The sequence below is a fragment of the Ilyonectria robusta genome (assembly GCF_021365365.1).
Source record: "Ilyonectria robusta strain PMI_751 chromosome Unknown BGZ61scaffold_4, whole genome shotgun sequence".
Classification (NCBI taxonomy): Eukaryota; Fungi; Ascomycota; class Sordariomycetes; order Hypocreales; family Nectriaceae; genus Ilyonectria; species Ilyonectria robusta.
Genome location: NW_025764438.1, coordinates 2,167,162 through 2,181,957, shown reverse-complemented (window position 1 = coordinate 2,181,957; position 14,796 = coordinate 2,167,162). Strand labels below are relative to the sequence as shown.

The 14,796-nt window shown below is 54.1% G+C and overlaps 3 protein-coding genes across 3 annotated transcripts; all 3 read right to left on the bottom strand.

Annotated features, from left to right (window-relative positions):
- Positions 1–1,365: 1,365 nt before the first annotated feature.
- On the bottom strand, positions 1,366–5,375 carry BGZ61DRAFT_345500 (UV-endonuclease UvdE-domain-containing protein; the record flags this gene model as incomplete). The annotated part of the gene is made up of 6 exons (XM_046239795.1): positions 1,366–1,821; positions 1,868–2,101; positions 2,148–2,752; positions 2,803–2,903; positions 3,609–4,759; positions 4,842–5,375. 6 exons carry the CDS (start codon positions 5,373–5,375, stop codon positions 1,366–1,368), a joined length of 3,081 nt encoding a protein of 1,026 aa, XP_046108783.1.
- Positions 5,376–6,645: 1,270 nt separating this feature from the next.
- BGZ61DRAFT_529207 (uncharacterized protein) lies at positions 6,646–7,061 on the bottom strand (the record flags this gene model as incomplete). The annotated part of the gene is made up of 3 exons (XM_046253364.1): positions 6,646–6,679; positions 6,753–6,932; positions 7,000–7,061. The coding sequence occupies 3 exons, from the start codon at positions 7,059–7,061 to the stop codon at positions 6,646–6,648; spliced, it is 276 nt and encodes a 91-aa protein (XP_046108782.1).
- Positions 7,062–12,758: 5,697 nt separating this feature from the next.
- On the bottom strand, positions 12,759–13,187 carry BGZ61DRAFT_474618 (uncharacterized protein; the record flags this gene model as incomplete). Its single annotated transcript, XM_046248588.1, has 1 exon — positions 12,759–13,187. The coding sequence occupies one exon, from the start codon at positions 13,185–13,187 to the stop codon at positions 12,759–12,761; it is 429 nt and encodes a 142-aa protein (XP_046108781.1).
- Between the last annotated feature and the right edge of the window lie 1,609 nt (positions 13,188–14,796).

Here is a 14,796-nt window from a genome sequence, read left to right as displayed (position 1 = left end):
CTTCAGGGAATCTTGGAGGCCTGCGCTGTGCTCGGGTCGTGGGAACGCGGATGTTCAGCCTGATCGCCGCTAAAGGTATGGAACCGCCCCGCCACATACACTGTCGGTCCGGTTCTTGCACGAACCAGTTCTCAGCGATTTGATATTCCGGAAGACCATCAGAGAGGCATGGGAACGTGGAGAGCCTTGTGAGGGATATTCCACCCATCCTAGATCCCTGCTCAAAAGCAAGTTGCGGCGTCAATCTCGGGCCTTGCCAGGCGTCTGTCCAACACTCGGCGGAATATTGGGACGGTTCTTGCCCGAGTGACGTCCAGAAGCAAAGCCGTGCTTCTCCGACATCCAGCGGCATGCTTCCTGCAGCCCGTTTGGGGGTTGGGTTGCACGGGCGACCCGCGGGAACCCTCTATGACGAAATGCATTTGATAACTTTGGGCCGCCTGAAGCTGTCGGGGTCCGATTGATAAGGCCTCAAGAAGTCACTGAGCCATCTCGCAGATGGGAATCCAAGCCGGGCAGATCATTGCTCCAGGAGGCGTCAGCGGCCAGCTCTCCTAACCAGTGATCTGTAGACACCGGTACACTCGCAGGAAGCCGGTCACAGCGGAGTGCAGCAGTGGCACCGGTAAGCCGAGGGGGGACACCTTCCATTGGATCTTGGTTTGTAAGCGTTGCCGCGAATGGCGATGAAAGTATTCTCCGTTTCATCCCTTACATAGCGCCCACTAGATATCCGCAGCGGTTGTTTGTCGTCTCCACCACCGGCCTTGCTGAACATTGTGCGGTGACTATCAGCTGAGCAGGACATTATCTTGGCGTCCGTGGCACTGACAAGGACCCTTTGTCGCTGTGGCAAGTCGAAACGATACGCGCGGAAGTATTCGGCGACGTGGTGCTGTCCTCGGCAAGGATGGTCCAGGAGGTGGGAACTAGCCATTCATTTGCGGCTCAGCGGAGGGGATCAGAATATCCGAGCAGGGTAGCCGGCGCCATCACCTTCGTATTGTAGGCTTCATGGAGAAAATTGCTTAGCATTCATAAGGATGCAGAAACTTGGGCAAATCTTGGGAAGACGGCCGTGATATAAACGACAGAAAAATGCGCATGTTGATTCTGATTAGCGTTTCTTTGCCTCGTCGCGCTTGATAGTATGGTTCGCAATTCCGCCAGCACGACAGAGAGCCGCATGCCTCGAGTCGCTCCGTCCAGAGCGCAGGTGATCTTCAAAGTATCATATCTCAAATCTTCCACATGGTCGCTTCCCGATTGTGTTCACTCTTGCAGTCACCACCTCGATCCGGCATTCGGCATGGTGTTGGTCCTAGGCGGGACCAGGGTGTTGTGAAGGTACCTCGGGCGTCGATCTCAACTGGACCGTTTGGCCCGTTTTGACGGCCCAGATTCCTCATCGAGTGTCATTTCCACGTCTCCGTCCGAGGAAAGCGCCGTAATGGCCTCACGGAGCAGCTTTTTCTCCCCCAATCTAACCTCGACAGCCATCCGGGCACGACGGCCGAGGTCCTTGTTCTTCAGTAGCAGCTCGTCCTCAAAAATGCTCGTCGGGTACCTGGAAACGAGAGACTCCAGCGTCTTGGCCTGCACAGTTTGTTGGATCTCGTCACGCTTCCGCTTGTCCGGGATCGCGTCAGGCTGTGCTTTTTTTACGCCCTTCAAGAAGGTCTTTAACTGTTGCTGCAGATCTTCCGGCATGCCCTCAAAGGCAGCGGGACCAGAAAAGGTGCCATCCGAGTTGACCTCGCCAGTCTCACGCTCCAGCACGAAAGTATCCTCAAACTCCTCCTCTTCTTCAAGCTCGTTGCGCTACGCTCATTAGAAAGGGATTGAACCACATTTGCTAGAAACTTACCAGCTTGTCCAGGGTAGTGCTCGGTATCCCAAAATGGGTGGTTATAGCCGACTCCACAACATCCCATGGAATCTCTACCACATCATAGCGAGAATGTCTCTCTGTGACGTAGCCGTATCGTCTGAGGAGCTCGGAGTTAGGGTGCGGGCCATAGTAGTTGAGGATCTCTTCGCCGGCCTTGATAGGTCGCAGGCTGGTCACACTGAGACTCTCCTCCTCGTGGTTTACATGGGCCTGTATCGATGTTAGTGAGTGCTTGGGCGGCGCGTGACTGACGTACGTTGAACTCCGCATCGGCATTAAGGATATCGGCCATTGGAACCATTCCCATCAGAGATTTTCCGTCCCGGTCCTCGACCCAGCCATCAGTTTCATCCTCCTCTGCCTCTTCATCCTTCTCCAGATCAAAAGCATAAGCCATGATGGTGCTTCCCATCTTGTGCGCCACCTCAACGAGTTCCTCGTCGCTCTTAGACTCGCTAGACGGGAAGAGGCCGGCGTTCTTGCGAATGATGGGCAAGAGTCTTCCTCGGAACATCTCCTCGGCGCTAGCCTTGCCAATCTTCGATCGCATGTGGCTTGACTGAAGCTGACCCAGCTCCTCTTCCGACCAGAACATGGGAGTATCGAAAGCGGAAGGCAGGACATCGAAGTAAGGCTTCCAGGAAGACTTGTCGCCTTGGAGATACTCATAGATCATGACAAGGATGAGGGAGCTCCATGAGTCCATAGGCGGCACGGCGTCTTCATCATCATCAACCATCTGACCATCAAGGTCAAAGACATCGGGAAGCTTCTTAGGCAGCTCAGAGGTTTCGATGTTGATGATGCCCTTTCTGGGGATGGTGAAGAGGGTCGTCTCTGGAGCAATGTCTTGAGTAGCAACTATCACGGCGTTAGCTTCGCTTAGTCAAATAAGAACAATCTCATCGTACTTATACCACGGCCAGCATTCCGATCCCGAAGGTCGACAATCCTGATGGCATCGGAAAAGGTCGCTCCAGGCAGGGACTGGAACCACTGGAGAAATTTCTCGCTAGCTCCATTGAAGTTTGAAGAATCCATCTCAGAGGATGAAAATTTGAGCAGGTCAGGGAAGAGACTTGAATAACCCAGAAGGAATGTGGGAGGTCCCTTCAATGGGGCGGCTAAGTCTGAAGCTCGACAGAACTTTTAAGAACAAGGTGCAAATATTTGTCAAGGTGAGGTCGAGAAGATTGAGAAGCCGCTTGTTGCTGCGGTGAGGAAAACAGTGTGCATAGTGAAGCTCTGCCTTGACGACGACAATAATTCGCACAGTATGGGTCTAGGGTAGTTCCACCATCGCGACGCTGCCATCTCGGGATATCACTCGTTGCGCGGCACCAAGAGCTGGGTGGGTGAAGCATAATCCCATTGATATCGTGATATCAATTTCCTTTTGAGGCAGATAGGTGTTGAAGCAAATACCCTTTGGTTTATGTTTCATGAAGGGAACCCCGTCCAAAAAGTTTCTTGATTTCTCGGCTTGCTCCAACACAACCACCAGCGTACTAATCATATGAACCAGAATTACAGCTACAATGAATGATCGCTTCTTCATGATGTCTCCGGCTGAAGGCGACTATAGTATGTGGGAAGCGTCCATCATCACCATTACTCACCTTTATTTCCCTTCTTAAATTCTCTCTTCTTCGGCCGCAGCCACTCCTCCATACCCTCAGGCCAATAGACACGATTTTTCGGCCCGCCCATCCCAAACTCCTCAGAGGTCATAATCCTCTCCGGGACTTCAATATCGTCCTCGCACTCTTCGCCGGACCCGGAAGATTTCCTCTTCCCCCTTTTGGGCTTCTTCTTGATCGCCTTTCGCGGCTCGTCTTCTCGTTCATACGGCACAATGTCGTTGAATTTATCCCAGCCTGGGAGCTTGAACGTCCGCATCAGCTCAAAGACTGCCTGCTCTTTGTCCTTGGCCTCGATCATGAGATCCATGTCTTGAACGCAGGGTGGGAGCGTCTTGACTCGAGCGGAATGTTTGCGGCGCTCATGGGGTGTGACAGCCCCACGGGTCGGTTCGCTGTAGTGCATCTTCTGCCGAATGGACTTTCTTGTCCATGTCTTCTTGATACGGTCAAAGAGATTGATAATTTCGAGCGTACCTTCGTGCATGCATGGATCGAACACGATGTTGTGGTGGTGGAAATCCAATACCAGAGGTATATTCAACTCCTCACAAATCGGCAGCAGGTCATGGACGCTCCATGCCACATCGTCATTTTCCAAGACAAGACGCCGCTTGACGCCATCAGACAGCCCCGCGTAATTCTCTCGGAATCTGTCCAGGGTCGCAGCCTTGTCACCGTAAGTCCCACCCATGTGTACGATCATGACGGCATCGCGGTTTGTCTGCTCGGGAAGCTTGAGAAGGGTGAGCATCTCGTTATGATATTCGAGGTCGCGGATAGCTGCCTCAACGACTTCATCTCTCGGACTCCCAATTTGGGTGAATTGGCCTGGGTGCGTCGTCAGTCGATGCCCCAACTCGGCCGCGACCCTGCCTGCTTCAGCAAGCGTTTCTGAGGCGAACGGTGCCAACTCGTAGCCGTACTCTCGGTGGCTTGCAAACGGGAACATCTCGCTGCTGAGTCGCATAAATTTGATGCCGTATTTTTCGTTCCACCGAAGCATTTTGACGATGTCCCTTGCATTCGCCAACCCTAATTCTTGCAAGTGTCTCCGACCTCGTTCGATATCAGGGGTCCGGCTTTTGTCCCGTCGGTTCTTGGTTGCGTGTTCGGGTTGCGAGGGATCCCTTAGCGGGTAGCAATGATCGAGAATTGTGGATATGCGACAGGTCCTAGACGAGAAAACTGGAGGATTTGCGACCCGTAGATATGTATTGAGGCAGGCCTGTTGGCTATTAGCCATGTAATCCTTCCTGCCGAGCCCAATTGGGCGTACGACAGAGGCTTCACTATTGAAGGGCGCTCACATAGCCTAAACGCCCCGTCCACGGTAGAGGGAGTCTACCACTGTTGAGAGGGGGAGGTCTTGTAGCACCCTTCCCAACACAATCTTCCTCCAATGCAGAATCTACATCGCCTGCGGCGAGATCTGCTTCGTAACCATCCAACGGAGCCTGCTCGGTAGATCGCGGCTCGCCTTCGGACTTCCCATGCAGTACGTCTCGTTCGGGCAAGTATGGCGCAGGCTTCAAGCTGACCTGCTTGGACAAGGGGTCGGCCTTCAGATCCGAGTTCTGGACGGCGAGTCGTTGTCTCCTAACTAAGCTCTGAAACCTGTGCTCCATCTCGCTCAACTCCCGCCTGGCCTGCTGGACACCTTCCTTGGTCTCCCAGAGTCCCATGGGCTGCGCCCGGATCATTGGGTCGACATCCATGCGAGAGGTTTCGCTTGCTTCATCGCTCGTGGACGATGGCCCCTTTTCATTCCTCGCACTTCTTCGAGGGCCATCGCAATATGGCGGTGGTGGTTGTTCTCCCGTTCGTTTTCGTTTGGACGGCATCGCGAGAGTGAGGCGAGTGGAAAGCAGAGTTGATGCCGTTCGGCCAAGACAGGACTTAAGGGTGGGAAAGGGGAATAAATGGGAACGCATGTAAGTGCCCGGCGTGCAGTCAAGCTACGGACAGGGAGGAGTATGTCCTACCCATAGCCGGTCGCGTTGGGGTTGTGGAGGAGAAAAGGAGGTGGTTGACTGCAGCTTTGCAAGAGAGCCACCAGCGTTTGACTGAGCGATCTCGCCTGTGCAGCAGACCAACCAATGACGCGGGGCGCGTCATGCATGGATTGTTGAGGGCTGGTAGTAACTGGTTGCCCGTTCTATTATGAGCTTGGTACCACGATGAACACGTCGATCGTTTAGTGTAATTCTCGATTCAGGTGTCGAATGATGGTGATGAAGTCATCATCTCTAAAGTGTCGATCGCCGATTTGGTTGGCCGACTGTTGGTGCTTCGGACTCCACCCCGGCACCCCGACGTTCTGGTGCCAACGAGCTTCCATTTCTGGGAGTCAAGTAGGAATTGGCGTACACTGGGAACCCACTATGCTCCCCAAGATGGCAGAGATTTCCTGGAGTGGTGATGACGCTAAACACCTGTTGTAGATCTGGTGACTGCTCCTGAGCTGGATGACACTTCCAGGTTTGGTGGCGTAGAAGCTAGAGAGCCCAGTTGGCATGCGTAGGTGCGCTAGCGCTGATCAAGTGGCAGATCTTTAATTATTGATTAGTATCATGGTTTCCCGCCCGTCTGACTAGGCTTCATGTTGTGGCCTGCGTTCGAGCTGTAACATTGGGGTATAATTATGGCGGTTCCGTAACAATGGGATGCTTCCTCGATCGAATCAAAAGAAAGGCGGCACGGTCAAGGTTCGTTCTCGTGGTAGATGGGACTTGTAGTATGGCTCCCTGCACACGGGACAATCGAATCGCTCGATTAGAAACCATGACGACAGGCACTTGCAGTGAAATGAGTGGCCGCAGCTGTTCAGGGTCAAAATGTCGTCGTCGACCGTCTCGGATCGGATACTTTGCGTGTCGGGTTCGCGTGATGGTTGCCCGGCCCGACTGACCTCCACCATACACGATTCCTGGCTTGTTCTCGGGTTTTTGGTTGCCACCGATGTGACTTGCTCGACCGGGAGGGGATCTGAGCCTGCGGTGTGCGCTGGCTCCGGAATGAGAGGGCCGATGCAGATGGGGCTATAAGATCAACCAGTTATTAGTCAGTCGGTCAGTCGGTCGGTCAGTTGGTCAACCAGCCAGCTCAGTCCCGTCACCGAGTTGTAGACCCGGTGATGAACACGGCGCTGACGTGGAAGTGAGCCGGGGCCGGGGCCGGGGCCGGGGCTGAGGCTGGACTGGAAGCACGCGAGCACTTACCATTCTCCGAACTCGGACGGTGGAGCTACGGCCTCGATGTCGGCATTACGGCCACCGGTTCTCTGGGCGACGGTTGAGCATGTCGTGTAGGTGCTGAGCTTGCGCCGGGCATCGTCCAGCTGGTCCGGCTGCGGGTTGTAGATTTTGGGTTTGTCGTCGCGGGAGAGCTTGAAGCAGGTCCTAATTATGACGTTGGTGTTAGACTTGCGGGTCCGCAGTGAGGTTGACGAATGGAAGCAATGCGTACAGGGGACCTATAATAATGATGAAAAGGAAGAGGACGAGGAGGATGATGCCGACCTTCTCCATGGCGGCGTTAGTGTCGTCTTTGACGATGAGGATGTCGAGAGGTGGCGCGGTAGAAAGGTTGCCGGGCGGTAGTCAATGGTGGGAATGCAGGTCACGGGCAAACACACGACGATCCGTAACGAGGCCCAGAGTGATGCGACGCAAACTTGCAGACTGTCGGAGGCGATTGCAGTAAAGACACTGATTGAGTCTGCTAGAGCGATGGACTCCAAGGATTCATTACTTTGTGTAGTTATCTATGAGCACCTCGAAGCGAGGCCCAAGAGCAGCGGCCGGCAGTTATATCGAGTCATGAGCACCGGGCGCGCGGAGCGAACACACTGCAAATATCAAGAAAAAGGTCATGACATGTGCCCTTCAAGCCCTTGGCGGCATTAGCCAGTGGCCTGTTTGGCCAACAGGCGCACAGCAGCCTTGGGGCCCAGGCCTAGAACGCGCTCCCAGGCGGTTCTCTCCCCATTTTCGCAACGCTGCGAGGCCCAAGTCCTCCCCAGGTGCAGCGAAGGTCAACATTTAGCGTCGATGACGAGCGAGCCGGGGACACAGGCTTGGCGGAACACGGCTGGCGACGACCCGCGGGAGGGCATTGCGTGGCTGGGTACTGGTTCGTGCCACAGCTCCAACCATGGGACGCGTGAGGAGAGGGTCAAGGTCCAGAACGCAGTAGGCCAAGTTGATAACGTCCAGGAGGGTGGGTAGCACGGGACCAGCATGTCGTGGCCAATATGCGTCTCGGAAAGCCGTATCAAGAAAGATAATGGTTCCCCGCTGCCGAGCACTGCCTCTTTTATGACAGATGTCGGTTCGGATAGCAGTTAGCAGCAGCGCTCTATGTACCTCACCTGTATCTACGAGGTACTAGCGTTTGATATCCGGTGTGATGCGCTGTGAGGTCAACACCACGACCTGGTGGCAACACGCAACAAACAGCGACAGCGGATGTCGCCGCCCATTTTGCCACTCTCCGGTTCAAAAAATGCGAGCATCATGCCATTGCCTTTGAATATGCACACATTTCCATAAACAGTTCGGGCCACTCTTTCTTCTCTGGTACCGTCACAACTCTTCCGGATCATCTGAGCAATCAGGCCAATTGCCCACGTGCTCGACCTCGATACACATAAAGGCTGCCCGGAGGCGGGGGTGGTGTTCTCTCGGGCGCCTGCAGCGGGGTCCCACCCCCCGAAAGCGCACAAATACAGGGGTCATTGGTCACTAACGAGAAATAAGCTCAAGATGCTGAGCTCCATCGTTTGGACGCGAGGGACCGGGCGTTGCTTGGCGAACTTGGCGAACTTGGCGAAGCAGCTGCTGATGAGTTAAAACTGACACTGCCACTTTGTCCGCTGCGTAGTACGACAATTACGGCGCGAACTTGGTACAGCCAAGGAAGCCAAGGCTTGGCTGGCCAATGAGACTCGCTATTTGCTTGGCGGACGGGCATCAAGGTTGTGTGTGACGAGTGAACCGCCTGCATCTTGAGTCTCGGCGGCCAGCTCGGCGCAGTCTCTGATTGTGGTGAATGAAATGTGAGGGCACATCGTGGAGAAAACAAGAGACGATTCAACCCATTCCCCCCACATTTTGGAATAGATCCAGCTCCATATCGACTTAGTTACGTAGCACTCCATAGTGCGCACATCTTGTCGACCCCCCTGGCCACTTCCCATGTCGCTGATACTCTATCGGCGGTGGGATTGGACAAGCAAACGTCCATCGGCTTCATTCTCGTCTCCCACTTGCCGGTCGATCGGAGTGAAAATGACGTATTTTGTACGAGCGATGCTATCCCAAGCTCGAAACCTCGCAGTCACAGCAGATTCTGACCATGCCGACAGGGGCCCAAATGGCAATTTAGGCTAACGTCCGACTGACACTGGCCTCAGTCGATCTTCTTTTTCCATCTTGGCGTTGTTGATAACGGTACACCTCCCTAATCTCCTTCCTAAACTACCTAGTGGGAAAGAGTTTGCGGTGGATGGCCCTGTGCCCCTCAATTGTGTGTATCGACTGAGTCGTGTCTATGGGGAGGACACCGTTGACTTTGCTATCATAACTCAAGATGTGAGCGAGTTCAAACTTAAAGGCAGGCCATTTTTGGGGTTTCGGGAACTTTACGAAACCTTGAGAGCCCTGAGCGGCTCTTGGTGAGGGAATAAGATTAAATACTTGCTTTTGTACAGTTGAGCCGACAAGTGATAGACTTTGATGCTGCGTTCTTGAGAAGGGTGCTCTGGTACGAAGAATTACAATCATCGAAAAGTTGTGGGCCACCAGGTATAAACTTACTCAGTCGCTCCAATGGAGATCTTGGATTTGCGAGGGAGGCGCAACGAACGGCAAGTTCCTGGACATGGGACAGGGGGGTCCCTGGCTAACGCAAGAAGACTGTTGATAATACTCTCCTACTATAGTCCAAGAGTTTCAGATCCTTACCTCGGCACCTAACCTCACGACTGCTCATGTACTGGAGGGAGATAACACGATTGTAGAGACGCTGATCTGGTTATTATGCGAGATTGTGTTACTTCTCATTTAGTTTCCAAGCATGTCCAACAATTTTTTCTCCATCTAATTTACCTTCTTTCTTGCCACAAAGATGACGAATATGGACCCACCATTGGCAACTAACGCGGATATGTTACTTGACGTTAAGAACCCATTTGTGTCGATATGTCTAATCTCAACACCGTTGCCGTCCCTGGACCATGAGCTGTAAAATTTGCCACGAACGTATATCTTATTTGGTGATTGGCTAACAAGACAACCCGTGGTATTGGGTATTTGGAGACACACGTATTTCGACAGTACATAGGGATGGCAAGATGCACAACTCGGATAGTGGAGGAGTGGTGGCTGGGGACGGGGAGATGACCAAGCAACGAACTGTAGAGATCACAGAAGAGGGAACACCCGGAAGTGACTTGGAGAATGAATATAGATTAGAACGTCTCGGAAGCCCCCTTGGTTTGAGCACAAACAGAGTGCATAGTATGATAGGGTCATGCACCGTCTGTAGAGAATGATTATGATATCTAGTAGTCATTGCCAACGCCATATCGATGGCTTGGCGAAATCGAAAGCTGGGTTAGAATTGAGATACTACGTAGTAGGACTTAATTTTTGATTTGCCCCGGTAAAGACCAAAGGCGCTACGAGCACTATGTTGTGCTGAAGTGGCTCGCCGACGGGTCAGCTTCATTTCGCCAGACGACATCATATCCCGACCCCTGTCTGATGCTGTCTTGGACCCAGTCTTTCTGCCAGTTCTCTGACTGGCAGAAAAGGGAACAGACTTAAACGAGGCCGAAAGTAGAAGAAACACAAGTCGATCTGAGCATCTAGACAACTTGGCAAGTGGAAAACTTCCAAGCCCCGCTCACTCATTAAGCTATGGTCTGGGCGGACGTCTTGCCCAGGGCAGCTGTTCGTGATTGATCGCTATAATCATCACCTAAAACGAGAGAGCAGTGAGACATGTTTTGGGGCTTGGACGGGCCTCGACCTCTTCGACTCGAGCTGGGGGTGTCCCGTGGAACGGGTCGGACCGAACGGGGGGGATTTTATTTGATGATTTGCTGGTTGCGGTGATCAGTTGAGAACCCGATGGTATGGAGCAAGTGGGCAAGGGTTCAACCGGGGATCTCGCTGATCTTGACGATGGCTGGGGGTTCCAGCGGGAAATCACGATGTGGACAAACCAAGCCCCCCTAAGGCTCGCTGGTGGAAATACTGGTACACAGCGAGATATGTGAGCGTCCCACCGCGGAAACAAATCGAGCCCTTGTTTCCGACTTGGTTGAGCGGAATAAAACATGGATGGGGGGGTGATGATCAAGATCCGGCAGGTGGATGGAGCCATCACCCCCTCCATCCAGCACCACGCACCACACCCATCACACCGCAGACAGGGGGTTGGCCAAGCTGCTGCAGGACGGACCGGGGGGGCGTTGCGGGATGGGTGGTGGTTTTGGTGGCTGTTTGGTGGTGGACAAGGGGAGTGGCCAAGAGATTATGGAGATGGAGGGGAAGAACGGGATGCATTGCAAATTGCACCTGCGATGTTGATGGGGATGGTGTTTTCGCGGGGGATAAGTGGTGGATCCTCGTGACAAGACTATCCCGGCGGTGGATCTTTTGATACGTAGGAGATAAGTTTGATTCAGAACTGCTATCTGTAATACGGGGCAATTCGGATGCGTAATTACAGTCAAGACTTTTGCCTCGGGACCCGCAACCTGCTAACATACTGCCCTGTCAACGCGTTTACTACGTAGTATGCCTAGGTAGGGACTCACGGCATATCCAGGTTCCGAGAACAGAATTATGTAAAAAGCCTTACTTATGCTTAGGTATGCTTCCACAGCCCGTATTGGGATCGCTTCGTGCTACGCACCTAACAAGTGCCGCCAAGCGCTAAGCCCCGGGCCATTCGTCAACCGGGCGAGCAGCAGTAGTTGGCGACGGCCCGCGGAGCCACCCCGTCGACACGCGAACTCGTCACCGTGTGGTGGGTGGCTGCGTGGAGTGCATACGCAACTTCTCATCACCTACATTCGCTGCGGGCTGCTGTAATGCAATGCACCCGGTTGGTGTTTTACTCCGTACGTCTTACTCCCCACACAGGTCCAATCTTGCATCTCGCTCGTAACCATCCCAGCAACGTGGAGCCCCCCCCCATTCCTCACCGGACGTCAGCAAGCTAGTAGGCGATGGCATCGGCGCACAGAACATCATCAGCTCGGTTGCAGTTGGGTCAGAGCCAGGCACAAATAGCCGTTTTCCCTCGTTCCCCCATCGCCCTATCTCCCCCCCGGGCTGGCCTTTGCTTGGCTCTGGATTCGAGCTGCTGCTGGGTAGCTCGACAATGTAACAGCTTATTGATTCTTGGCTCTGCCGTTAGCGGCTTGGCGGCACGGGGAGACGCTAGAGCTCCTCCACTGAACAGGGCTTAGACTGGCAAATGTAAATCGCTCCTCGTTTGGGCAACGCGGCTGTAGGTAGGCACCGCATTCGCATTTGCATTTGCATTTGCTGGATGGTGGGTGGGCGAATGGTGGCAAAGAGAGACGCAGAGAAAGAGAGTTCTGTTGTTGCATTGAGGGTTTGCAACGGGGAGACTGGGATGGACGTCCCGTCGGCGATCATGGCATTTGGGTTTTCCTTGATGCTGGAGACGACGTGTGTGTGAGTGAGTAGCTGGTGCTTGAGGCCGTCAATTGCGCATGGCGAGAAACAGGGTCCAGACACAAGCTTGGACAACAAGTCATGAACTGCGGATGCTACTCCATCCGCCCGGTCAGGCATGTTCCTGGCTGCCACATGTGTCACCATGACCATCGCAAGGCCCATTCCGCCATCACCGTCCCAATTCGCCATGACCTCTTTTCCCGCGCCCACAATGAGCCACTACCAAAAGATCCCCCGTGCCCGCGCCAGCGCCAGTGCCAGACGCGAGGCCCACACCCACTTCTGGCGCGTGGTCGAGCGTTTTCCGTCCGCCTCGTTCTCATCTCGCAGCCGCTGTAACTGCTCGCACTAGCAGTGAAGTCGCCATGCATTGTGCTGTTCCCGTCGTTGGCGCGTACGGAGCACACTCACTCGCCCTCAAGGTTTCCCATTCCTACAGTATCACCCCCCCCCGTCACGTCTAAACCCCCCGGTCGCTGCGTTTCCCTCCTCTCGGCCTTTTTTCCCTTAGCCTCTTTGTGGGCCCTGCTCATGGCTGCTTTTGCCTTTTATGGCGTCTTCCGTTTCGTTCAGGCCTCTGGAGTACCTGGCTCCGGCTCCCACGGTCCCCTGCCCGGAAAGTCGACGGAGAGCTCCACGGCCGCTGGTTCGCGGAGGCTGTGATGCATGATGACGGGTGGATTTGGCTGTTCCTTGGAGGTCAGTCTTGGCATTGTTGGCGTCTTTGTTACCTTTTGTCCTTTTGTCCTTTTGTCCTGTGGAGGGAATGGCAAAAGGAAGAATACAATCGAGACTCGGTTTGATACTACGTCGAGTGCCAAGGCCCTGGCGGGTGCGTGCGTGCCCACCCTTCCCAGCTTGGCTTGGTCTTGCGTTTGGCGAGCTTGCACCTAATACTGTGATGCAGAGAGCACCCCCCGAGGTCGCCGTCCTCATCGTTGAAGCATGAAGCGGATAGCGCGTAGCATGTCGTACGTAGCGTCTGTTTGGGCATGGTTAATAGTAGTTGGCCAAGCTGCGTGTGCCTAATAGGCCAAGTCTCTATTTCCCACTCGTCTTGGCGATGCCCAAAGAACGCTCTCAGGATTGAGTCCCCGCGAGACAGATAAACCCACCCTTCCCTCTCTCTCCTGGTGGTAGGATTTCCCGCCGCTCACCTCTTTTTGGGGAATCAATCCACATCTTCTCGCTTTCTGTTGGTCCTCTCGCCTGCGATCTTCACGTCATCTGCCGGCAGAACCAGCGATCTTCCGCCCCCATCTCCATCTCCATCGTTTGGGCGCCAGACTCCATCTATCTCGTACATATCGCACCGACCCCCCCCCCCCCATCGTCCTCCACCAACGCTCAGCCTTGCGAGGTTGCACAGGCACAGACCAGGATTACTGATTGTTCCGAGGAGGTGCAGCCAACAGCATTGGGGGCCTAACGTTAATCATCAAACCTACGTCCGGATTTGGTGATCGACCAACGGGCAGATAGAAAGTCACCCAACAGCCAGATTCGTTAATCTTGGAAAGGCTCTTTGTTTCAAGGTTGGCCATCATCGAGATTTATTTTTCATCTCAGCAAACATCGCATCCGACACATCCTACGCATCCTACATCCATCACATCTATTCTACTACCTGTCACATATTACCTCTACTGCCCACCATTCAACGTTCATTATTTACCACGCACGCATGCACGCACGCCCGCACGCACACACATCCTTCACACCCACACTCGCAGGCACACACATACACGTACCATTCCACTTAACCGGCGCATGGATGCATCGCGTTGCATTTCCTATCTCATCCTTTTAGCATCCTTTGCCCTTTACCTTGCCCTCACCTTGCTGGGATCGCTCCCTGCACTCCACTCGAGGTCTGCCGTCTGCCGTCTGCCGGGTGCCGTCTCCCCTGCCTCTGCTACTCTGCTACATCCTCCCACATCCCTTATCTGGCACGTTCAAAGTTGAATCGACAGATACCTGCATTCTCTACGATACACTTTACCTTAAAATGTTTAGCTTCCAGGCATCCATCTAGCGGCATCTTCCTGGCCATCACAAAGCCAAAACCCCAGAACCCTCCCCCCCCCCCCTCCATCAAACTCCCCCCTCAACCATACGTACTTATTGCAAAAATCCCCGGCCGGCTCGTCTCGTGGGCTGGTCCTGGCATTGTCCCCTGACTCGGTCACCTTGTCACCGTTGTCTCGTCCTCGCCTAGGAAGCTTCCCCGGTGCAGTTTGCCCGTCTGGGAAGCAGGCCCCGTTTCAACGACCACCCCACGCAATCCATATCCACGCTTTGCGATCCCGAATCCACAGAGCAGTGAACGTTGCATCGTCTAGGCTCTGCCCAGTGGATTTTCCCTAATCCCTTCCCATGCACATCACACCACAAAGCTACCCCCAAAACACACAAGCAGTGAAGCACAGACAGGAAATCCACAACGGCACCAGTAAACTACACTCCACACGCCCACCCTCGGTTCCCCTAACCCTTCCCGCGCTACTCCCGCCCCGTCTGCCGCGGCTCCTCTGGTCGTCGCTCA